Genomic DNA, 27,184 nt, shown 5'->3' on the forward strand with positions numbered 1-27,184 from the left:
GCAACAAAAAGAATTAAATATCTAGGAATAAACTTACCCAAGGAGACAAATGACACCACCCTTATGGCAGAAAGTGAAGAACTAAACAGCCTCTTGATGAAAGTGAATGCTGCTGCTGCTGCTGCTAAGTCGTTTCAGTCGTGGCCAACTCTGTGCGACCCCATAGACAGCAGCCCACCAGGCTCCTCCGTCCCTGGGATTCTCCAGGCAAGAATACTGGAGTGGGTTGCCATTTCCTCCTCCAATGCATGAAAATGAAAAGGGAAAGTGAAGTCGCTCAGCCATGTCTGACTCTTAGCAACCCCAGGGACTGCAGCCTACCAGGCTCCTCCATTCATGGGATTCTCCAGGCAAGTGTACTGGAGTGGGGTGCCATTGACTTCTCCAAGAAAGTGAATGAGGAGAGTGAAAAAGTTGGCTTAAAGCTCAACGTTCAGAAAACTAAGATCATGGCATCCAGTCCCATCACTTCATGGCAAATAGATGGGGAAACAGTGGAAACAGTGTCAGACTTTATTTTGGGGGGCTCCAAAATCACTGCAGATGGTGACTGCAGCCATGAAATTAAAAGACACTTACTCCTTGGAAGCAAAGTTACAATCAACCTAGACAGCATATTAAAAAGTAGAGACATTATTATGCCAACAAAGGTCCGTCTAGTCAAGGCTATGGTTTATCCAGTAGTCATGTATGGATGTGAGAGTTGGACTATAAAGAAAGCTGAGCACCAAAGAATTGATGTTTTTGAACTGTGGTGTTGGAGAAGACTCTTGAGAGTCCCTTGGACTACAAGGAGATCCAACCAGTCCATCCTAAAGGAGATCAGTCCTGGGTGTTCATTGGAAGGACTGATGCTGAAGCTAAAGCTCCAATACTTTGGCCACCTCATGCGAAGAGTTGACTCATTGGAAAAGACTCTGATACTGGGAGGGATTGGGGGCAGGAGGAGAAGGGGATGACAGAGGATGAGATGGCTGGATGGCATCACTGACTCGATGGACGTGAGTCTGAGTGAACTCCGGGAGTTGGTGATGGACAGGGAGGCCTGGAGTGCTTCAGTCCATGGGGTCACAAAGTCAGACATGACTGAGAAACTGAACTGAACTTAACTAAAGGAGACAAAAGAACTGTACACAGAAAATTATAAGACACTAATGAAAGAAATCAAAGACGACATAAACAGATGGAGAGAGATTCCATGTTCCTGAGTAGGAAGAATCAATATTGTGAAAATACAAAATGCAATCTATAGAGTCAATGTGATCCGTACAAAGTACCAATGGCATTTTTCACAGAACTAGAACAAAAAATTTCACAGTTCATATGGAAACACAAAAGACCCCAAATAGCCAAAGCAGTCTTGAGAAAGAATGGAGCTGGAGGAATCAACCTTCCTGACTTCAGATTACACTACAAAGCTACAGTCATCAAGAGAGTATGGTACTGGCACGAAACAGAAACACAGATCAATGAACAAGATAGAAAGCCCAGAAAGAAACCCATGCACCTATGGGTACCTTATTTTTGACAAAGGAGGCAAGAATATACATACAATGGGGCAAAGACAGCCTCTTCAATAAATGGTGCTGGGAAAACTGGATAGCTACATGTAAAAGAATGAAATTAGAACACTTCCTAACACCACACACACAAAGATAAACTCAAAATGGATTAAGGACCTAAATATAAGACCATAAACTATAAAAGTCTTAGAGGAAAACAGGCAGAACACTCAATGACATAAATCAAAACAAGATTCTCTATGACCCACCTCCAGGAGTAATGGAAACAAAAACAAAAGTAAGCAAGGTGAAAACACAGCCCTCAGAATGGGAGAAAATAATAGCAAATAAAACAACTGACAAAGGATTAATTTTCAAAATACACAAGCAGTTCATACAACTGAATACCAGAAAAACAAACACCCCAATCAAAAAGTAGGGAAAAGACCTAAACAGACATTTCTCCAAAGAAGACCTACAGATGGCTAACAAACACATGAAAAGATGCTCAATATTACTCATTATTAGAGAAATGCAAATCAAAACTATAATGAGATACCACCTCATGCTGGTCAGAATGGCCATCATCAAAAAGTCTACAAACAATAAATGCTAGAGAAGGGTGTGGAGAAAAGGGAACGCTTTTGCACTGTTTGTGGGAATGTAAATTGATACAGCCACTATGGAATACGGTATGGAGATTCCTTAAAAAACTAGGAGTAAAACCACCATATGGCCCAACAATCCCACTCCTAGGCATATACCCTGAGGAAACCAAAATTGAAAGAAACACATGTATTCCATTGTTCATTGCAGCACTATTTACAATAGCTAGAATGTGGAAGCAACTTAGATGTCCATTGATAGATGAATGGATAAAGAAGCTGTGGTACATATACACAATAGAATATTACTCAGCCATAAAAAGGAACACATTTGAGTCAGTTGTAATGAGGTGGATGAACTTAGAACCTATTATACAGAGTGAAGTAAGTCAGAAAGAGAAAGATAAATATCATATTCTAACACATATATATGGAATCTAGAAGAATGGTTCTGAAGAATTTATTTACAGGGCAGCAATGGAGTCTCAGTGAACTCCGGGAGTTGGTGATGGACAGGGAGGCCTGGTGTGCTGCGATTCATGGGGTTGCAAAGAGTCGGACACGACTGAGCAACTGATCTGATCTGATCTGATCTAATGGAGAAACAGAGAACAGACTTATGGACATGGGGAGAGGGGAAGTGAGGGTGAGATGCATGGAAAGAGTAACATGGAAACTTACACTACCATATGTAAAATAGACAGCCAAAGGGAATTTGCTGTATGGCTCAGGAAACTCAAACAGGGGCTCTGTATCAACCTACAGGGGTGGGATGGGGAGTGAGATGGGGGGCGGGGAGGTTCAAAAGGGAGGGGATATATGTATACCTATGGCTGACTCATGCTGAGGTTTGACAGAAAACGACAAAACTCTAAAAAGCAGTTATCCTTCAATAAAAAATTAAATAAATTTTAATAAATTCAAAATAAACCCACAAAACTCTCCAGGATGAGGTGCTGACTTCTAAGGGCCCAATGTTCTCTATCCTTCGGAAATCTGAAAACTCTTACTGTTGCTGTCTCTCACTTGGCACTAAACCACTGCCCTGTGCTCTGTTTAAACTTGTTTGGGTTTTTAATCGTTTCCTGTGCATGTTATCTTATTTCTAAAAAGCGTATGAATTCTCTGAAGCCAGGGACTGACAGCACTCTACAATTAGAAGCTGGAAGTGTGTTTCTAAAGTTTCTTTCAGTCTTTCCAAGACCACGCCTCTAACCCTCACTCTGTGTGCATCTCCTCAGTGCTTAGAACAGAACAGGGTCAGTGTCATGTTATAGAGGCTCTGGAAACAACCTATCTGGAGCAGGATGCCAGATTTTTAGTTTAAACAGTGGCTGATGAAGACAGGGGTAAAAGGGGCATTTGCTTATCAGGAAGGCAGGTGCACATGAAAAGAACGAGTGAAGAGCAACTGGTTCATCTCGGGAAGTACCTAATTCCATTAGGAGATCCCCAGCATACATTCATCATACAAGACAAGACTTGTTTGGGGACCACACAGCTGTCTCTGCAGGAAACTGAGCTCATAAATCAAAGCTCTGTCCCCAGAAGAAATACTGTTTGCCCTCTCCACCAACTCCTTCCTTTCCCCCCTCTCCAGGTCATTCACCCTGATAGGATAGGCAGCATGGGTCATTCACATAAAGACACGAATGTCTCTCAACTTAAATGAGGCCTACACTGAACAAGTGAAGCTGTTTTAGTATATCCAATGAACCACAACTTTGGAAATAAGGAAATGAAGCTGCCTCAGGTTTCACTGTGATTACTACAATTGCTTACCAGGCACAAGTATCAAAAATAAGTAATAACCTGATGACCTGACTGCTAGGTGAAACCGTATTAGAATACCTTAGGTCTCTGCTCCCTAAGCTGTCCTTTTCATTAAAGAACAAAAAGAGACAGGAAAGGAAATCTAAAGGATTTCACTGGCCACTCAGGGAAATGGGAAAGTGAATTCTTGAAGCCCCTCAAGCATAAAACTAGGGGTGCCATGAACTAGTATTTTTAATGAGGTCCTTAAAGGATATGGTCAGATATGACAGTTTGTATCAAAAGTCTTCAAAATGTTCGTATCTGCTGATACAGCATCCCATTCCCAGGCTGGAGATACACACAAAGATTTGTGTAAGAGTGTGTTTGTTGCAATAGTATTTATACTAAGAAAAAAAATTAGTATTCAACAGAAAATGGACTAAATAAATTGGCTAAATAAATATTCAACAGAAAATTGGCTAAATAAATTGTACATTCATGTGTCTGACTGACACGCAACTATTAAAAAACCACTGAGGAAGAATATTCAATGACATGGGAGAATACTCATGACAGAATCAGTGGGAAAACATAATTATAAAACAGTATACATAGTATATGAGCTCCGTTTTGTGAAAAGAAGTATGTATGCAAAAGAAAAAAGACTGAGAGAATGTGTATGTAAGACAGCGGCCATCTCTACTTTCAAAGTTGGAAGTAATCAACATTTGTAACTTATTTTTAATATTTTAATTATTATTTTCTGATTGGGAGAAAAGTTTTGGGTTTTTTTTTTTTTTTTTTAAGAGGAGGCTGTTTATTTGCTCTGCATGGTTTTTCAACATTCACTGTTACTCTCAGATTTGCCCACATCACAGGCCAGTTTCAGAATAATGTGAAAGCCTTAGGAAAAACCCAACTCTTTTACTTCTTAAACTTTTTAGGTCACTCCAAAAAAGGGGAACTTAACTTTCTGAAGTAGAAAACGCCTCAGTTCCTAAATCTACATCAACTATTACTTCCCACCCATCAGTCCCTATCAAAGCAACAGTCTAAGTCGAGATTCAAATCCAGCTGGTCTGTGAAATCTGTGAATAACCAGTCTCATGTCCCCTGTTTTGGTGTCTGCTCCAAGAATATGGCAGAAAAACACCCTGATGTGGAAGAAGTCACCATCCTTAGGCATAGGAGGCCTCTATATTGTATCATTTGAGGAACACCTCTGATAGCTCAGTTGGTAAAGAATCTGTCTGCAATGCAGGAGACCCTGGTTTGATTCCTGGGTCAGGAAGATCCCCTGGAGAAGGGATAGGCTTCCCACTCCAGTATTTTTGGGCCTCCTTTACGGCTCAGCTGGTAAAGAATCCACCCGCAATGTGGGAGACCTGGTTCAATCCCTGGGTTGGGAAGACCCCCTGGAGAAGGGCAAGGCTACCCATTCCAGTATTCTGGCCTAGAGAATTCCATGGACTGTATAGTCCATGGGGTCACAAAGAGTCAGATATGACTGAGCGACTTGCAGAGAGACTCAAACTACACTTCTTATCGCGAGATTGCTCCCTTTCCTGCTAAGTGGTTGGAAAGCCTCATGGTCAGGTGTTGAGGACTGCAACAAAAAAGGGAGCAGTCTTTTGACTCTGGAGGGGTGCTGTCAACAGGTGTATGTTTTCCAGGAGCACAAGGAACTCAAGGATAGGAGAAGGCAAAAAGCCCCATTAATACATGGCAGATCAGCTCATGGGATTGCCAGACAGTCCCTAATTAAAAGTCCTTTCTACAGAAGTCCAGTCTTGATTGATGCGGTCAGGAGGGGATGAACAAAATACAAGAATCACAGGAAGGGTCAGGTGCACAGGTTATAAACCGGTGAACCAATCTGGCCCATAAACATGTTTTGTTTGACCTTCTTCTACATGAAGTAAAAAAAATACTTAACTGTGACATTTCACATAAAGATATCTGTTTTTGGCATCTCTTCTAAATATCAGAAGATTTAGCAACATTGAGCCTACAATCCTGCAGAGCAACAACTGGCTGTCCTGTCTGGAAGGGCATGTGCTTTCAAACTCCCAGATGCCACGTATAGTACTGATTATGAATGATGCCAACCCTGGCCCCCAGCTCATGCCTATGCCCTGCCCCATTCCTGTATGTGTCTAAGTCTGCTCTACCATCTCTAGAGTCAGGGGAGAGGAAGGACAAGGGCCCTTCTCAGTTTGCTGTACTGTATTTCTATTTCAAATCTGTTTCAACACTCTACCAAGAAAGGAGAAAGAGACCTGAGAGTAGGGAGCTGTCATTCTTCTCACAAAAAAGAAACTAAAACTTGTTTTAATTCTGAGAGGCCCAGCTAGCTAGCAAAAAGGTTTCAGAGATCCCCGAGAGATTTGCACAGACTGAAGTATACTCACACTGGCTGTCAAAGTATTCAAATAGCTAGTTTCTAAATGAGAACGTGAGTAACATTTAAAGACCACAGTTCCTTTTCGTTGGAGTTCCTCCCCTTCAGGGAATCCACCCCTAATCCTTAGCTGGTAATCTTAATTCATTATGTGCCGATGGAGCATACTGACTCAGAATTTAACACAAAATTTTATAGCAGTTCCTTCTGAATTCTAGGGAGCAAACTTTCTAATTGTCTAATCAGAAATTCCTATTGTTGGAATAAAATCTCAGTACTCAACATAAAAGTGTTTCTAATGTGGACTCACCCTATCAAATAATTTACATGTTATTTCATAATTTATCTATGCAACACAGATAATTATTTCCTTTGATCACCTGGATATGGAGACACTAAGTAAACCACTGGCTTAAATTCATTAATGCCTAGCTTCTAAAGTGGTGAGTGGTTTTCAAGCTGTAAAATAGGCCTGCCTAAGTCTAAAATTATCATGCTTCTATGACTACATTTATATCCCAGAATATTATAGTTTTAAATCACTGCAATGATTAAAACAAATTCAAACTATATTATGAATTAACATAATAAACAAAGCTAACCAAGTAAAACCCCTACGTGCCTTAAATACTACGAGCAAGGCAGAAAATGAAAACAATCAGGTCTGACAACACGTTGGCTCAGAAACAATGCTAGACTAATATAAATCAGAAACGTGTTTCCACAGAGACACTAAACTTACTAAATATTAATAGAAATACACTCCATTACTTATTTTTTTCCACTTTATCATTTCCAAAGAATTTAGTAATAGCTACTAAATAGCTACATACAAGATATCTAATCTAATCTAACTAGAACCTCTAAGTGTCTAGATAAAATCTTCTTTCTGAAATGTCACTTATTTTACTAATTTTACCTCGAGGCTGGATATGATACTGCTACGAATAAATGATCAAATGCACCTGCAGAAATGGAAAGGCCTGCTTTGGCAGCCACCACTCACAGGGATAGTGTTAGGCACGTCACGTGCAGCACGGGTTGTCAGTGCAGGCGACAGGGGGCACACGGACGGACGGCAAGTAGCCAGGGTGAAGTCCAAAGCCCCAATCACTGTCTCCCAAGATCAGATTTTCTTTCACAAACTATTCCTGACACAGAGCAAAATATATTCAAATGAAATGTATTCAGAAGAAAACAAGCCAATGTACCACTTTCTCTCTGGCACCTGAGATGATATACAGGGCAGTCAACACATTTTCTAACCAAGGGGATTTCCTTGGAGGGACGGTTCTGGAACTGAAACGTGGGATCTGAGTTCTCTCTCTCTAGCTACCACAAAGACAAAGAGAATGGCTAGGACTAAGCAGGAAGAGAGAAGGCAAGAGCCACCAGGAAAGAGGAATAAGGCAATGCAAACAGATTTTCTCTGCGTTCTTGGCTGACATGTGGTTTGTGCCTAGATTCCCTGGCCCTGCAGCATAACCATCCCACTGCCAGAAAAAATGGCTTTTTCAACAGCTGTCCCTTGGAGTTCCTTCCCTTGCCCTTGTAACTTCCAGAAATTCCTGAATCTCTTGCACAGCAAGGAAGGGGGCTTAAGAGTGGAAACTCTTTTTATTTTTTAGAAATAAAGTCAGTAACAACTTACTCAAGAACAACTAACAGTGTGATAGAAGGTCCTTGGCTTGGTCTAATGTAACACTGAGGTTTCCCAACTTCAAAAGCCTTTGAATTACACGGCAGCGGCACCGCACTGCAATTACTGAGGCCCGTCTTTCTTCTCTCGGCCGCCTACCTATTATTTTTCCTGGACAAAGGTAACATTTGTTCAGTAAGTATTTATTGAGCATCTACCATGTGCCAATCACCATATATTGTGGCAAAAGAAAAAAGGGGAAGACAAGAGCAAAGGTGGTCCCTGGCCTCATTGAGCTTCAGTTCAGTTCAGTTGCTCAGTCGTGTCCAACTCTTTGCGACTCCATGAACTGCAGGACACCAGGCCTCCCTGTCCATCACCAACTCCTGGAGTTCACCCAAATTCATGTCTGTTGAGTCAGTGATGCCATCCAACCATCTCATCCTCTGTCGTCCCCTTCTCCTCCTGCCCTCAATCTTTCCCAGTATCAGTGTCTTTGCAAATTAGTCAGCTCTTCGCATCAGGTGGCTAAAGTATTGGAGCTTCAGCTTCAACATCAGTCCTTCCAATGAACACCCAGGACTGATATCCTTTAGGATGGACTGGGTGGATCTCCCTGCAGTCCAAGGGACTCTCAAGAGTCTTCTCCAACATCACAGTTCAAAAGGATCAATTCTTCTGCGCTCAGCTTTCTTTATAGTCCAACTCTCACATCCATACATGACTACTGGAAAAACCACAGCCTTGACTAGACGGACCTTTGTTGACAAAGTAATATCTCTGCTTTTTAATATGCTGTCTGCTGCTGCTGCTAAATCACTTCAGTCGTGTCCGACTCTGTGCGACCCCATAGACGGCAGCCCACCAGGCTCCGCCGCCCCTGGGATTGTCCAGGCAAGAACACTGGAGTGGGTTGCCATTTCCTTCTCCAATGCACGAAGTGAAAAGTGAAGTCACTCCATCGTGTCTGACTCTTTGCGACCCCATGGACTGCAGCCTACCAAGCTCCTCCGTCCATGGGATTTTCCAGGCAAGAGTACTGGAGTGGGCTGCCATCGCCTTCTCCGAATATGCTGTCTAGGTTGGTCATAACTTTCCTTCCAAGGAGTAAGCATCTTTTAATCTCATTGAGCTTACATTCTATTATGTGCATAATAAGCCTGTGTAAAAATTCAAAGTATGTAGAAACAGACAATGTAGAAAGTAAACATCTACTATACTCAACTATAACTGACCATTTGGTATAAACTATTTCAAATAATCTTCTGCGTATGAAAAGAATACTTACCCATATTTTGTAATGGGGTCATACTATCTGATCAGTTTTTCTACTTCCTCCCCTTTAACAATCCATCTTGAGGTCTTTCCATTACATTCTTTTTAAGATACGTTTCCACCTTTCAGGGCTTCCCTTGTGGCTCAGCTGGTAAAGAATCCGCCTGCAATGCAGGAGACCTGGTTTGATCCCTGGGTTGGGAAGATCCCCAGGAGAAGGGAAAGGCTACCCACTCCAGTATTCTGGGCCTGATGAATTCCATGGACTGTATAGTCCATGGGGTCGCAAAGAGTAGGACACAACTGAGTGACTTTCACTTTTCCACCTTTCAAGAGAATCCTCTGTAACATTCCCCACTTTAACTATTGTGATCCCCCACGTAGGACTCTTTAGGGACTTGAGATAAGGCTGGAAAAGTCCATATAAGGCCACCTTCCCCAGGTACTTACCCCAGTGAATGCACAAAGGCTCTACCTCTGGAACTGACTGCACTGTCTTGTTTCCTCCCCAGAGTTGGGTCTCAGCTTTGGATTCTATCCTCGCTTTGTGCCTACAATCTCTAAGATGACAAAACAGAGGCTTCTTGGATTCTCTCTTTATTATGCTCTTTCTTTACAGCTACTCACACCAAAATCATACTGAATCCGCTGATAATTAAAAATCAGTATCTAAAAATATGACCCTTTCCTTTCAGTGGATATCTAACTTTAAATTGTCTGTAGATGTCTTAAAATGGGGCTTCCCAGGTGGCCTAGTGGTAAAGAATCGCCTGCCGATGCAGGAGACTCAGGAGATATGGATTCCATCCCTGGGTCAGAAGATCCCCTGGAGAAGGAAATGGCAACCTGCTCCAGTATTCTTGCTTGGCAGGCTGCATTCCATGGACTTGCAAAGTTGGACACAACTGAGCGTGCACACGCACATCTTAAAATGTGGGGAAATGAAAAATTGGAAGTAGTGTAAATTGTCTGTTATTTGTCCCCAAACAGCAAAACCACACTAAGGAGTCTTCTATAAGGCAGAGTTTACACAACAATTTAAAACACTGGTATGTGGAGACAAGATTAAGTTCAGAAGTACAAAGACTGAGAACTGCTTAGTCAAACCACCTGGGCCATCTGTGCCACCAGCTAAGTCCCATCAAGGAAGAAAGTTGGCTGTTCTTAGCTTTTGCTATCTTTGTCCCTCATAAGAAAAACACAAAATCACAAAACATAAACATAAGATTTATAGTGGCTAGAAAGTGGAATGAAGGCCAGTGACATTCTGCTCACCCACCAGCTTAAATTAGAAAGAGATGAGTCACAAATACTCATATCACAGCCTACTAAAACACAATACTAATCAATATATTCACTGATGGACCAGAACATTATAAAGCCTATTTATCAACTATGTTGTCATCAATCTATATGCTCCCAAAATATTTCCCTAAGACCCAGAAGTGGTAATATAAGTTAGTTCCTGGGTATGAATGTAAATTAAACACTCCCCTATGTCAGTGAATAGGTTAGAATTTCTTAGAGAGCTTCTCTACCCCTTTGAACCCCTACCCTCCCCCGCCCCTGCCAACCTTTGCTGAGGCAGGGCTACCATACTTGCTTAGTGATTACTGGAAAAGTCCTAATAAACGTTCTCTACCTTTCCCCCAAGGCTCTTAAGTCTCCAACTATGCAGAACTGTATGAACAAAGTAAGTTATAACATTTTGGTGTGCCTGAAACAGCCAAATGAATTTAGAGAAGAAAAAAAAAAAAGAGTTAACTATTCAATAAATTACAGCATTCCCCAGATTTCCATTTTCCCCTGAAGAAAAGCTACCCCCCCCTCTGCCCTCAGAACTTACCACGATGGCCATGCCCATGCCTCAGACTTTTCAAGCAGTCACCAGTGGCCTTGCCCCAGGGTTGATGTTTACATCCCCTATCTTAAGTTCTCCAATTTGAGGCTCTCGGGTCTGCTCTGTCAACGTAGGCCTATCCCAGGTTTATTCCTAAAGAGCAAATTCCCTGCTAGGGGGCTCTAGGGTGTCTGAACTAGACTAACTCCCATGGAGTCCTAATGAGAGCTGCATTCTTAGAGATCCTATAAATTTTCAGGGGTACCAATGGATGGCCACCTCCTGTTCAGAAATAAATACACCCCTGTGTCTTTGGCAAAAGCAAGAATTTTTAAAACTCTTAAAACAGCATCTCTCTAGAAGAAAGGAAAATTAAACAAATTCTAAAATTCTAAGCATTTCTTCTATAGATTTTAGCCAAAAGAGCACAAAATTTAGCCCCAGTGCCAATCCTTGTGCCAACTTTAGATGTATATATATTTGAAACAAACAAAAACACAAGAATTTGTAAAACAAAAAACAAAAAAAAAACCAGAACAATAAAGCAGGTTATTAACAGCAAAGGCAGAAGTCAAGAAACTTTGGTTCTGGTCCTTGTAACTGTCCCTCCAGCTGGTTACTAGGACTAGTCATTTAATCTTCCAGGGCTTGTTTACTTCCCTGATGAAATGACAGGGCTGGGGAGGCTGGTCTAAATATCTCTGCAACATTCTAAATTCTACTCAGTTTCATTAAATACATCTCTTCTAGGCAAAGTGTGGATATTTTTCCTTTATGACTCTTCACACTAAACATTATTCAACTACATTAAAGAGTTGATATCTTACTAAGGGTAAGCATGAGAAACAAGAAAGATTAATCTGTCTTGAACACAAAAACAAAGAAAGAAAAAGTGGGATGGAAATAAAACAAAGAAGAGACTTCTACTTCAACATTTCTACAGAATATGGATTACTTTACGTTTTGTACCCAGTTTTAAATTCTCTCCCTTAACCAAGAAACTGAAACAAGTAACAAATTCCAAACAAGAAACCCCACAGTCTTGGGCTGTGTTTGAGAGGAAGCACTGTGCCAAGTACAAACAGAAGTGCTGGCTCTTCTGCTTGCGGGCCCTGAAGCTACAGGAAAGCAGCTCAGGTGTTACACCCTGACCTACTAGACCTCAGACAGATCACTGAATGATCACACAGAACTGCCATGGAATATGCCATATCAAGTGAAAACCAGGTGAGGCTAAGTTGGGAAAATGATTTCAATATAATTTAGGTGAAAAATCAGGACAAAAAAACTATACAAATGCTATGGCCACATCTATATAAATTCAGTTGATGAAAATACAAGAAAAATTTAAGTGATTTTGTCATATATCTCCTTTTTTCCACCTAAATTTTCTATAATTTTTTGCACACTTAAAATATTTAAAAACTGACCACTGGAGAAAAAATTGAGCAAACCTCAGTCTAATTTACATGATTCCTTTTAACCCAGTACTTAGTTAAAATAAGTGATCTTCCTCATTGCTTTTTTGTTTATATATAGAATTTTTTCCATGTCAAAATTAAAAATATTTTTGGCTACCAACATTATAAGTCTGTTTCTAAATAACTTGGGTAAAGAATTCAGAAATCAAGCTGGCAGAAATTGGGTCATTTTGTAAGATACTTATTTCTCAAACCAAAAGATGCTTTAGCAAGTTTTCAAACTTTTCCTGGAAAGTGGCCTACAAGCAACGCTTACTACCAAGTTCCTCACCTTCCCCAACCTTAGCAATCTACCAGCATCCTTTTTAGTTGCTGGCTAGGAAATCCCATGGACAGAGGAGCCTGGTGGGCTGCAGTCCATGGGGTTGCTAAGAGTCGGACACGACTGAGCGACTTCACTTTCATGCACTGGAGAAGGAAATGGCAACCCTCTCGTGTTCTTGCCTGGAAAATCCCAGGGACGGTGGAGCCTGGTGGGCTGCCGTCTATGGGGTCGCACAGAAGTCAGACATGACTAAAGCGACTTAGCAGCAGCAGCAGCAGGAACATCTTTGGCTTTGTAGGCAAAAGAGTTTCTGTCACAACTACTCAACTCTGCCACCATAAACCAGCCACAGACACTACATGAATGGATGAATGTGGCTACGTTTCAATAAAACTTACTTTACAAAAACAGGCAGTGGGCCACCTTTGGCCTGTGTGCAGTCATTTGTCAGTCTATGGTATACGCACACTAGAGAACATCCTTGGAGTTTGGAGAGACAATGAAAAGACCCGAAGGACTGCTTGCTCCTTCACAGGGAACGACCATCAGATCTTACTCTGACAGTCATACCAATCTTTAAGACTTCTCTTTCAAAGTGGTATATTAATGAATTCCCCCCTGCAAAGTCAATGAATTGGTTCCTCAAATATAGCAGTTTTCAACCATGATATTGAGACACACACAGCTATGTGGAATGTGTTGCATTTACTAATAATACAAGACTGGTTTTCAAGTGATTTTTTAAAAATTTATTAAAGGGGCAATCAGTCTTATCCCTCTAGCCAGCCTGGACCTGTACACAGCCCTGGATGTACCTGCAAGAGCGAAGAACTCATGTACAAACTGTTGAAGAGACTTCAAGCCCAGCCTTTTCCATCTGAAGATAACAAATCCACTCTCTGGCTAACACCTCAAATATGTCAGGTTTGGATCTGTTAGAGTCTTAATATTCATCAAAACATATATGAAGTCAAGGAAGATATATTTTCCTTTCATAAACTTTCACTGTTATCACAGAAAAACTTGAAAATGCATGAAAGATGAAATAAAAACTAAAAGACCCAATACTATCAAGGAGAAATAACTACTATTATCGTTTTGGCTCCTTTCCCGTCAAATCAGAAAAACAAAATGCTTTCAGTAAGATTCCTCTCTACTTTCTTCATGAAATATTATATTATAAGCACTATCCTGTATTATTAACTGTCTCAAAATATGATTTTTAATGTATTAAAAATCCATCAAATAGATGGACTATAAATATTTAAGTTTCTCCCCTACTGTTGGATATTTACATCATCTATTTTTTATACTATTACATGAAAAGTTGAAAATAATCCCATGGAAGCTTATGAAACTATTTAATATTTTATATTTATGTATTTGACAGCAGGTATGCTCGGAGGGATTGGGGGCAGGAGGAGAAAGGGACGACAGAGGAGAAGATGGCTGGAAGGCATCACCGACTTGATGAACATGAGTTTGAGTGAGCTCCGGGAGTTGGTGATGGACAGGGAGGCCTGGTGTGCTGTGATTCATGGGGTCGCAAAGAGTCGGACACAACTGAGCGACTGAACTGAACTGATTCCCTAAAACAAAGTTATACTCTGGAGCCCTTCAGATCAAGGCACATCAGAATACACATCAGTGACCACAGGGAGAGGTATATCCCCCAGGCGCGGGCTCAGGAGCACTGGACCCACGACTAGAAAACAGGCCATCTGAGTCCTTGAAATTCTTTATTAAAGGCAGATGAGGTAGTAGAGATAACCGACATGACAAGTGGGGCCCAAGTGAGATGGTATCACAGAACTGAGCCTTGATTGCTCTCTCTGTAACACCCAACAGAGGAAAATTGTTTTGACTTGACTGCTATTATTAAAATTGTGCAGGAGAGAGGATGTTAAAAAGCTGGTGGCAGATGTTTCATTTATAGCATATAATAAATTTGTGAGATATTCACTTTGATATAGAAGGTCAACTAATTGGTCTTTTTCCCCTGAGCAAATGAAAGACAGCTGTCTGCTGAGTGTTTTCTCCGCAGGGCACGATGGGGTAGAATGTCAAAAAAAACACATGTGAATGTCAGCCTGGTAACAGCAGCAGCATGGTATGTTTCCAATAGTGGCCAAGGGTTATGAAACCTCTAGAGCCTTAAGGAGTAGAATCCACCTGTACTTCCCTTTATCTAGCTGTCAATCAGAGAACTAAAACAAATTATTAATCTAATTCATATAATTTATAATACTAGAAACTTTCCCTCATAAATTGTCTGCTCTGAAACAAGCCAAACAGGAACATGAGATAACTTAGTGGAGAGAGGGAGTCACAGCGGCCCTCTTGAGCTATGTATTTTTGAAAGGTCTATGAAATAATGCCATTTACAATAATATGGATGGATATAGAGATTATTATACTAAGTGAAGGAAGTCAGAGAAAGACAAATACCGTATGATTTCATTTATATGTGGAATCTAAAATATGGCAAAATGAATGTATTTGCAAAACAGAAAAAGACACATAGACACAGAAAACAAACTTACAGTAATCAAAGAGGAAAGGGGGTAAGGGGATAAATTAGGAGTTTGGGATTAGCAGACACCAACTACTACATATAAATAGATAAACAACAAAGTTTTACTGTATAGCACAGAGGACTATATTCAATACCCTATAATAAACCATAATGGAAAAGAATATGAAAAAGAATGTAGAGATATATGTATAACTAAATCACTTTGCTGTACACCAGAACCTAACACAACACTATAAATCAATTACACTCCAATTTTAAAAAATAATAAAGAGAGAAAAAAAAATAAAAAAGCTCCAGTTCAGATCTCAGTTTCCAAATTGAAAGATATGAAGTACAAGACTCTTGAGAGTCCCTTGGACTGCAAGGGGATCAAACCAGTCAATACTAAAGGAATCAGTCCTGAATATTCATTGGAAGGACTGATGCTGAAGCTTCAATACTCTGGCCACCTGATGCAAAAAAATGACTTATTAGAAAAGACCCTGATGCTGGGAAAGACTGAGGGCAGGAGGAGAAGGAGATGGCAGAGGATGAGGTGGTTGGATGGCATCACCGACTCGATGGACATGAGTTTGAGCAAGCTCCGGGAGTTGGTGATGGACAGGAAAGCCTGGCTTGCTGCAGTCCATGGGGTCGCAAAGAGCAGGACACAACTGAGCAACTGAACTGACTGACTGATGAAGTAAAAGGAATGTATATGTATTTTATAAAATATATAAAACACAGCAAAATTAAGTCTGAGCCTATCAAGGTAATACAACAATGTTCATCTTTAACTTAAACATGGGAAAAGGAACATTTCTAATTAAAATCTGAATCTAACACTGAACAGTTGACCCTTGAACAATATGCAGACTAAGCCCAGTGTAATTTATAGGTGGCCCTCCATATCCATGGTTCCTCCACATCCACAAACTCAACCAACTAGGGGCTATGTAGTACTGCCGCATTTACTAATGAAAAACACGTATAAGTGGTCCCACACGCAGTTCAAACACGTGTTATTCAAGGATTAACTGCATTGACCTATGGAATTTTTAGAAAGAAGATTATTTTTTGTACCTGACAAAGATTTGCATGAACAGGCCACAAAATTCTTTTCGTGTCTATGCCACACGATCTTTGGATATGCAAATTGAAAAAAGACTAAAGATACGCCTCTCGAAACCACGAGAAGAATCAAGTTATGTGTAAATTTGTCAAATATGGGAAGTAACCACTATCACCTCACACTGAACACACTGGAAAGAGCTTTAGTCAGTGCTTCTGGATGGTGTGGGTGACCAACAGACCCGTGGGAAAGAAACACTAAATGTCCAACACCACAGAGTTAACTGTCACAGAATCTGATCACAAACAACGCCTACAGGCCTACTCAGAAATACGCTTCTCAAGACCCAAGTCAAGTTTGTGGGAAGTGTAGGCAAGGACACAGCACACACACACTTACCTTACCAGTGCGTCTGGTTTGCTTAGCTGGTTATTAGGAATACAGTTTTCCATTAAGTCCTTGTGTGCACTTGGGCTCTTGCTAGTGCATTTCTGCTTCTTCTCGTTTTTACTAGATGAGGAAGGGATGCTCCCGTTTGTGGCGCTGTGACTTCGAGGTGAGGAGTTCACCACACCACTGGCATTTTTGTAGTTTTTTGAGGAAGCAGTGCAGGAGTCCTCTTTCAAGAGATTTTCTGTACTTCCCACAAGATCATTATTTAATCTTTTACTGTTGATATGGTTTTCCATATACTCAATTTCTTGTATTTTAGAGTCTACAGGTTGTAGAATATTGTTGTTATTTATTCCAAGGTTGTGTTTTTTGGCATCTTTGTCTTTTTCCTTCCCTTTTTCTCGGTATTCTATCTCTGGCAAAGTTGTAGAGAGTTTTTTGTTGGCTGGGATACCTCCGTTGTGGTGTATGAGGATTGAGGAATCCATATCAGGTAATCCTTTGGCTGCTACAATACCAAAAACAAACCAACAAGCAAAAAAAAAACCCACACTGGAATATTTAGTTGTAAAAAACCAAAATGGATGGATTCAACAAATGGTGTCATCTACACTTAGAAGCGCACTGCATTGAGCTGCCAACCGATTCAGAAGCAAGAACCACACCACACTGTGCTAACTTCAAGAAGCAAAGCCAAATAAATTTGATAAGCTGCACATTTAGAAAATCATCATCATTTCAAAACACCACGTCATTAAAGTTCTGACCTTGAAAAGAATATGAGGATTTTACAACTAAGTCATACCTCATTTATCAGTCAAATCAAACTTGTCTATCACTGGGGTGACAGGACATAGGCAGATCATAATCTTAAAGGTCACATTTAAAAAATGCTTGGATTAAACAAAGTTAATAACTTTACTGAAAAGATAGATTAAATGAAACAAACAGGTGTGATGTTAGCATACAGGGCACCTATCCTTTGTCTTGCTTCTATCGTTAAAGTAATAAGAAGTCTGTTATCATTTACTAGGCCACTTTACAATGAATTTTCTGTATAGGTCTACATATTCAAACTCGACAAAGCGCACTTGAAGAGATAATTTTGCACCACACCAGAGAACAAGATTTTGTCATGTATCAACTAAAAACAAAAACCAAAGAAAACTGGTACTGCTGTCTGTTCACTTATTGAATTGGTTACATATTTATTAAAGAGGCTGTATTAGAAAAAGGTCATTCTAAGATCCATATTGCATTATACAAACCATTTAAAATAAGACCTAGCCATGTTTGCTCTATTCAGAAGAATTCTGATTTGTAAAACAATTCTGTGTTTACATCTCTATCTGGCTTATACTCGGCTTGCTACAATTACAAATGCACATAGTTACATATACTATTGTCACTGAGAATAAATATTTTAAAATCTTCATAACAAATAAATATTAAAATAGAAAATAAACTGTAAAAGGAAATGAAATAAATTTTAAAAATAAACATATTTAAAAGCACATGGTCTTAAGACACTAGGCAGAAAACATCATACATATTCTATATTTCATGACGAAGTAAAGCAACAGTCCTAAAAAGGAACACCAGAAAACACTAAAAGCCATGGTAACTTCCCAAAGCCCTAGCAACTTTTCTGAAAAAATACTACTGACAAACAAACTAATAACTAACCTACTGAGCCAACAGCTTTAGAGTAAAGACCTACCTTCCTCGGCCTCTTTTTCTTGCTTCTGTAGCATCTGTTGCTCTGGAGGGAGGGCTTGTTGAAGAAGCTGCATGTAAAATTCGTTCTCTTTTTGCACTTCTTTTTGCTTCCTCAACCGCATTTTGTAGCTTACATAACTTTTGAAGCCAAAGCCCAAAGTCACCACAGGGTATCCAATACTAGAAAGAAGACAATTCTGCCAGTAAATGTAAGTTAAGAAAACAAGCAACACATGCATCCAGCACATGAGGACCCTATGACTGATTCCTCATTATAGATGATGATAATAGCTGAGCATTCAGTAAACACATGTAAATATGTCTGTTGTGGAAATCAGGCAGCTAGCACGCAGAACAAACCCCTGTGGAACAGCAGGACCGTTGGACCATAAGAAGCTGCCCATTAGGCCCTGGCAATCTTCAAATACACTCAAGAAGTTACCACAGGGACAGTTGGATACAGTGGCTAAAGTCTTTGATTAACATGGAACCTGCCTCATGCATGGTTAGGACTTAGGGATCTGTATGTTTTTAAGAACTAAAAAGGTAGAGATTTTATGAGTGATCATAAGTAAACATTGCAAGCGTTAAACACATCATTTGGTTTTCAATACTAGAAGGCAGGGTCAAATTCAGGTGACTCATCTTCTTGCTGCCTGAGAAATGTCTGTCACTAGCTATTCCTGGAAAATTAGTTCATAAACACTCTATCAAACATAAATTAAGAATCATTTAACCAAGTATCTGATATTTTCAGAGCCAACGTTTGGTTTGCACCAACAAATTAAACCAGCTGTACTTACAACTCTAATCTCTGGGACAAAAAGTTGAAATATTTTCATTCAAGCCATCAGTCTAATATAGTTTCAAAGCCTCTGAAAACATTGTCAAAACTTTTCTTAAGCTTCATTAATGCTGTTATTTAGTTGCTAAGTCATGTCTGACTCTCTTGAGACCCCACAGACTATGTAGCCTGCCAGGCTCCTCTGTCCATGGGATTTCCTAAGCAAGAATACTGGAGTGGGTTGTTATTTTCTTCTCCAGGGGCTCTTCCCAACCCAGGGATCGAACCTGCGTCTCCTGCATCTCCTGCATTGCAAGAGGATTCTTTACGGCCACCAGGGAAGTCTCATTAACATTAAAACATAATTTATCAATTATAATTGGTCTAAATGTGATCACACCACAAATTTATAGTGACAAGTGTATTGACCAAGTCTATTTAATTCACTTTTTTGTGAAGATTTTAAACATATTGGTAACTATTTTTTGGTTGTTGATTCCTATTTGTTTTGGTTTCTGCCATAAATATTAGCAAAAATTGGTATATTTAAAAGATACGTACATTAAGTGGTGATTTCTACAATAGATATAAACAAAAATCAAGATTATTTTAAAAAAATGTTTCATGGTTTAAGGTTAAAAATAATAGTCCTTAAAAATTATTAATAACATTAACTTGCTTTTGTAAACATGCAAAGGAAATTTTAAAATCATTTAAGCTCCATGAAATAGTCATATATTTCATCAAGGCTTTTTGGAATCATTATCTGAGTACAATAAAAACAGATAACAAGTATCAGACACCTATGTACATGGACCTAATTAAACACTTCACATATATCCCCTCATTTCATCCTTCCCATGACACCCCATGAGACAGCTTCCCAATACACAGGTAAGAGAACTAAGGCTGAGAGAGAGTGACAAGTCCAAAGCACAAAGCTGTGGGGCCACAGCTGGGATTCCAACACTCATCTCCCTACTTAGAGGGCTCATGTTCTTTACCACACCATGTTACGTTGTCTTCTGAATTCATATAGTATCTCTAAGAAAAACTTTACAATTAAATTTACCATTCGACATTGAAAACACTGAACTGGATTACAGATTAAGAATATACATAATACTCACCAGTGAGCAGCAAATGGGCGACAAAGGTCTACATGAAAATTTTTGAGATCTTTAAATCTAATTGCTGCTTCAATATAAACAAAGAGTATCCAGAGGGATACTGTGGGCAAACACACTCCCCTTTCTGTGGGAAAGCAGCAGAGAGACAAGCATCAATGAAACATTAACTAATATAACAGATGGGTTGTTTGGGAGACTGGTTCAACTACAGTAACTTTCATTTAAGACTTTGAAACTAATTAAAACGCAATTTGATCCAAATTGAAAGCTTTCATATGACAAAATATGCTATGGAATCATAGACAAAAATAAAAACTAGTATTCTGGCAGAAAATATTTACAACATACGTAAAACAAAGAAATCATAGCCCTAGCATACAAAGACCTCCTACAAATCAATAAAAAAGGCAACTGAAGAAAAAAATTTGGAAGTTATAAAAGAAAAAAAAGTGTGTGTGTGTGCACTCAGTAACTCAGTTACAGACAGTTAAAAAACATGTGAAAACATGTCAACTTCCCTACTGATTAGGGGGATAAAAATTTTTAAATGAGACTCGATTATTTTAACCTATCAGATAAAGCCAAAATTTTAAAGATGGGTAACAGTACAGGGAAGATGTGTGAACGGCTTCCCTCTCATTCTTAGCAAGAATATAAATTGGGGTAACTTTCTTATAAGCCAATTTGGCAGTATAATGAAAAATACTTATACCTTTGACCCAGAAATTCCAATTCCAGGAATCTACTCTATAGACATATAAAAGAGCCCTGGGATAAATGTATAAGAATATTCAATGTATTATTTGCAATAGCAAAAACTAGAATTTAGAATTAACTTAAATGCCTATCAATAGGAACTGCTGAATTATAATAAATCTATATAATGAAATATGATGCAGCTTTTCAAAAGGATGAAGACCTGTATTACCACAGAATGATATGTAAAAAAACAATTTTTAAAGAATGAATTACAGCACTAAGAAATGTTTCTGACATTCAAGTATTATTCAAAAAAGCTTTTTTCTTAACTACAGGCTCATATTCCTTTTGTAATTAAAAACAATTTTCAACAGAGGAAAAAGCAATTTGTAATAGAATAAACAAGACTCAAATAATCAGATAATTCTCACTGGGTTTTACAATCAAAGTCCATAGGCTGGGTCCACCTGTGTCAGGACACGACTAGTAGTGGGTATTTTATGAAGATGGAACAAAAGACATGAGATCTGTAACTCTGGAAAGATCCCCTTTGAAAGTGTATACAGCAAGCCAGTTACAGAAGAGACAAATGGAGGGAAAACTCAGTGACCTGAAGAACTAGATGGCTTTTTTCTAAGACTCTTTGCATTGGATGAAACAGAAGAAAAATTACAGAAAAATTAGTCCCAAAGATTAGTTCCACTTAGTCCAACTTCCTCATTTTATGGAAGAGTAAAGTGAGGCCCAGAGTTTATATAAACTGTGTCCAAATTCACAGACACAATACTGAATCTGCTTCCAAGGAGAATTCAAGTCCCCACAGACCTAGTCCATAAGATGAGAAGACAAGCAAAGTCCTGTGAAAACAGCTAACGGTTTCAACCATTCTTATAGATTTAATAAACCAAACAAAGGGTATTTTTGCAAGGTAGGAAGACAAAAGTCAATCCTTAGAATTATCCATTTTCAAATTCATTTCAAAATACATTTAAAAAAATTTACATTCTGTAAATATCTAATTTCTATATTAATTTCTGAAGTTATCATAAACAAAATAAGCATATTACAGGAAAAATAGAAAAATGTGGACAAATTATTCATATTTCTACATCTAAATAAATAAAACCACACTGAAAATATTTCTAAACTAGTTTAATAGTTATGTTGTACATACAGTTTTACATCCTGTTTTCTCCCTCTTAACAACAAGGAAAAAATTAATGATGTAATATTTTCATGCTCTTGTGGCAATACATAGTTTCATCAACCATTCCTAACATTCTTTTTTAAAATGTTAAATTTTAACAACGAAAGAGAAATTAATCCCAACCTATAAAAACTGCACTCATATTTACTGGGCCTAATAAGAACACAGGGTTTGTTCTGTTTGCTTGCTAACCACTCCGAATTAAAATGCGCTTCATAACTTAGGTATTCCAACATGCATTTCTGAGCCTAGAGCTAAAGAGAGACCAATATCATTTATTATATTAGCTTCACTGCTGCCTTGCGGGCCACCCACTGAATTCCAATAGGTTCTAATAATAGTTACATGAGTAGCTTTTTCTCAACTAATAAGACACTATTAAAGCAACTTAGAAAATCATTATAGTTCATCAGAGTCACAGATTATTTGAGCTGGAAGGTTCCCTTAATTATTATCTAGATCACTCCACCCTCATATGACAGAAAAGAAGCTGAGACCTAGAGAGAATAAGTGTAAATGGCAACTCACTCGAAACTGAGGCCCAGGACAAGAAAATACAAGTAAAACCCGGTATTTAGAAAAATCACTTTAACTAGAGGAAAGCAGACTAGGAAGAAGCACGCTAGCTTATAAATTCAGTCAGGTATGAGGGAGTGCTAAAGACGGAGAAAACCATGCTCACAGCAGATACTTTAAAAATACAGCTGAATTGTGTCTCCTAACATGGGACAACATCATCCTTCTAGCATTTAGAGAAGAGGATGAATGCTGCTCCAGAGAGCTTTTACTAGTTGGTGCTCTTTCAGTGGTCAAAATGCTACAGGTTACAGCTGGGCCTAGGAATCAAGTTTCATGCAGCTTTTGCAGACAAGTGCGACATCCCCACATGTCTGTGAGCCAGTCCTCACATCCCCATGTGTCCTATGCACAGGCTTTGTAGTGGACTGGAGTTATTAAAACATTTCATCTCATCTTAGTTTGTAATAGCATAAGAATAGCTCTAAGAAGGGAGGTGACTATGTAGTTCCACTCAAGCCAGAACACACCTGAAATGTACATTGTGGTTTAGAGAGCCACTAAGAACTAGGGAGACCAAAATGGTGAAAGTGCTTAAAATAACATACAAGGAAAAGCTGATGGAATCAGAGACGCTTTGTCTACAGAAAAGAACACAAGAGGATATGACAGTGTGTTTTAGTCTAAAGAAATGTTAACATGGATGGAACAGGACACCTATTCAGTGTGGCTCTAACACAAGGGTCTAATGTTTGGATTAGAGGGATGGTCTGTAAGCCTGCTGAAACTGAAAAAAAAATGTATTCCCTATATTCCCATATATTTTTCTGGAGAAAGCACTTTACCAACTCGAAGTGATCAGTGCACCCCAAGACAGTCAAGATATCCTGGGTCAAAAGGGTAAGAAGGAAAATTTGGCTCAGTACGAGAAAGAATTTTCTATTCCAATTGCCCCAAAACAACACTAGTAAGTTTCTTGTCACTGTAGATTTTCAATCAGAGATTAAAACACCATGTACCAGCAATGCTGTGGGGATTCTTATACTAAGTAAGGGTTCAACTAAATGACTTCTGACATTCCTTTCAATGCTGAAGCTGCAGGAACATTTTTCTTGTTTGGCACATGGCTGTCTTCAAGTCTACCTAAATAATAATTGCTTCAATTTTTAAAAAAATATGGATACTTCATAATGAGAGTTGGTAATTGAAATGCCTACAATCAAAATATCAAATCATTAAGGCTTAAACTTTTAATAAAAAAGAAATACACTTTAAAGGTATATTATAATCTATTATGAAAAGGGATCTTTAATGTCCACATTAAACTCAATTCTAAATAATTTATTCAAGGAAATCACATTTTAGAAGTTTGAATCTAAGATTTCGATCCATCTAAGAAACCATTAAGACTTACCTGTGTGCCATACGTATTGAACCCACACATATGTACTAGCAGCAAAAAAAAGCCATTGAATGGGTATAAATAGCAGACATATTATATTTGACGTGAATGCTACACAAACAAAAAATACTGAGAAGGCCTAAAGGGAAAGACAAAATAAAAAGCACATATTAGAACTTGTTCATTTCAAACAGAGACTATTAAAACCATGTTGAACAAAATCTCTGAAGCTGCTATGCAATAACTACAGAGCAAGTTACAATAGAAAATTTTAAATATTTAAAATCACTCATATAAAAAGATGTGGTTAATTCAGCATTGAAGAATAATCCCATTTATGGCCTCAAATCATGAAGAATTGGACCAGAACAAATTGAGGTTGATTCACAATGAGTTTATTTAGACTCCACAGGTGGGTTACCTAAAAGAAACAGAATTTAACACAGAAAATTCTCTTCTTTCCTCACAAAACATTACTAAATAGCCTCATTCTTAAAGGACAGGCTGTTGGAGCACAGATGAAACACAACCGTGGTTAAGAAGAGCATGGATGTCCAACAGTGCAGCTTCCTCTGGACGCATCATTATCTACTGTTAACAGGACACAGCCCGAAACCATCTTTTCAAGGCATGGATCTGCTCTGACCAGAGTACCAGGCCTGGGTAGAAGAGTTACAGGTTTAAGATGTGACTCTGGAACACAACACAACTACAGGTCAATCAAGGGAGCAAGTCCAGGCCTGTGCCCTTGCTCTAATCCAGCAGTTCTCAAAACATGGTCTGGGGATCCCTGGGGATTTCTGAGATCCTTTCAGAAGTCTTCCAAGTAAAATAATTTCATAATAATGCTAAGGCATTATCTCTTTAACACTCATTTACTCAGGAGTATGGTGGTATCTTCTAGAATACATGACATTGATACTCATTGACTAAAATCATTGATTACATGATACATGATATTGGTAATAACTGAGTTTAGAAGTGGATATGAAAATCAGCTGTCTTCTATTAAGCCAGACATTAGAGAGGTTTTCAAAAATGTAGTCAATCTTTTAATTTCTTTTTTGTTTTGGAAAATACAGTTCAGTTCAGTTCAGTTAAGTTCAGTCGCTCAGTCGTGTCCGACTCTTTGTGACCCCATGAATTGAAGCACGCCAGGCCTCCCTGTCCATCACCATCTCCCGGAGTTTACTCAGACTCATGTTCATCGAGTCAGTGATGCCATCCAGCCATCTCATACTCTGCCGTCCCCTTCTCCTCCTGGCCCCAATCCCTCCCAGCATCAGAGTCTTTTCCAATGAGTCAACTCTTCACATGAGGTGGCCAAAGTACTGGAGTTTCAGCTTTAGCATCATTCCCTCCAAAGAAATCCCAGGGCTGATCTCCTTCAGAATGGACTGGTTGGATCTCCTTGCAGGTCAAGGGACTCTCAAGAGTCTTCTCCAACACCACAGTTAGGCTTTCATTTTAAGTTTTAATGTGTATTAACATGTAATGGGTTTATTACAGCTATTTTAAGTAATTTAAGTATTAAATTTTCATTTTAAGTTTTATTTTAAATAAAATTTTAAATTTTTAAATTAAATAAGAATCAAAATTTTTCCTAGACTTAATTTCTAATATAGTAAATATGGATAAATGTAACCCACACAAATAAAAGCCTTCTGGAGTCTTCAATAGCTGTTAAGAGTGTAAAGTGTCTTGAGCACAAAAAGTTGGAGAACCACTGTTCTAACTCTAACCCAATCCCTAAGCCAGAGGCTTCAGAGGTACTTCAGAGTAGAGCTGGGCAGGTAATTACTGCTTCCCCTGCTACTCTGCCTCTCCCTCCTGAAAGCCTGCCTCCCTCCCCTTCTTTTCACTGGAATGGGCGAGGAGGAGGGAGTATAATGATCTGATCAGTGGATTTAGACAAAGTGGCCTGAAAGGGCAGTTTCAGCCCACAGACCCTATTAGCTCAATACAGTCACCTAAGTGTTGCTCATAAAATCTACTTTAAACAGTTTCACTAGCAGTTATTGAAGACTTTCTTAGAAGGGTAATTAAATCCTTTATACTTGAAAAACATGTATTAATAAACATACCAGTCCCTGGTATCTGAAGGAATCATAAACGCTTCTGATGAAAAGCCAAAATGGCCACAGGTACTCAAATCTGAATTCCAGGACAAAATCTGCCAGGAGGACAAGTGCCCACACCACCAGGAACTTCAGGTATAAAAATGTACTGCAAAATATAAAAATAAAGAATTCAAGGTCATCGGTGAAGAACTAGAAAATGAAAATGCACTACTTTATTTAAAAGAGAAAAAATATCTTCCTATACTATGAAAACAATGGAGATAAAAGACAAAAAGAGATGCTGCCCTGGCCCATGTAAATTTTAAAAGCTCTGGTGTTCATTCTGAGACCCACAACTATCAAAATAAGATGATGACCCAAAATGCTTAATTCCATTTAAGATGGAAAAAGCCCATTTAAATTTCACAACTATTTTAAAATGTGCTAAGTGTCTGACTTCAAAATACTGCAACACTCTCAAAATTACAGCTTTCAAGCTGTTCGTCATTAGAAGAAATGTCATGGTTGAGCAGCTTCAAATTTGCTGTTTCCCCACCCCTCTGCATCTGTTTGAAGTCTTTGAAATTCTTGATGCGCATCCCTACATGCTTGAAGAATTCTGTATTTTCCCCCCTCTTTCTCCTCTTGCCTCTCTCTATCTGCATTAACCGAACAAAAACCAAATAACTTCCCCAAACAGACAGACATTAACTTAGGAAGCAGATGCCAATCACTTCTAAAGGCCATGAGGGTATCAAAATGTACACTAAAGGAAAAACCGTGAAGGATCCCAGCACTGCCCTAGGTGAGATACTGATGTGTCCCACTTCCCTTTGGACTTTTGTGAAGTAGGAACACACTTTGATAAGCCAGTCAGAACACCTATCTAACCACTGTAGAATCGCAAAGCAAAGTAAGGGCCTG

General features: G+C 39.0%; 1 protein-coding gene across 2 annotated transcripts in view; it reads right to left on the minus strand.

The window, feature by feature from the left end:
• The window catches only part of MACO1 (macoilin 1), a 66,402-nt gene that overhangs the window by 25,564 nt on the left and 13,654 nt on the right, over positions 1-27,184 (minus strand). For both annotated transcript variants that reach the window (XM_070776303.1, XM_019981077.2), the window contains exons 2-6: positions 26,285-26,426; positions 24,213-24,339; positions 20,377-20,500; positions 18,464-18,642; positions 16,750-17,251 (exon numbers count right to left, since the gene is read on the minus strand). In XM_070776303.1, coding sequence (XP_070632404.1) covers positions 16,750-17,251; positions 18,464-18,642; positions 20,377-20,500; positions 24,213-24,339; positions 26,285-26,426 — 1,074 coding nt within the window. The remainder of the gene's footprint in view (positions 1-16,749; positions 17,252-18,463; positions 18,643-20,376; positions 20,501-24,212; positions 24,340-26,284; positions 26,427-27,184) is intronic.

Source organism: Bos indicus, chromosome 2, assembly GCF_029378745.1.
Source record: "Bos indicus isolate NIAB-ARS_2022 breed Sahiwal x Tharparkar chromosome 2, NIAB-ARS_B.indTharparkar_mat_pri_1.0, whole genome shotgun sequence".
Classification (NCBI taxonomy): domain Eukaryota; kingdom Metazoa; phylum Chordata; class Mammalia; order Artiodactyla; family Bovidae; genus Bos; species Bos indicus.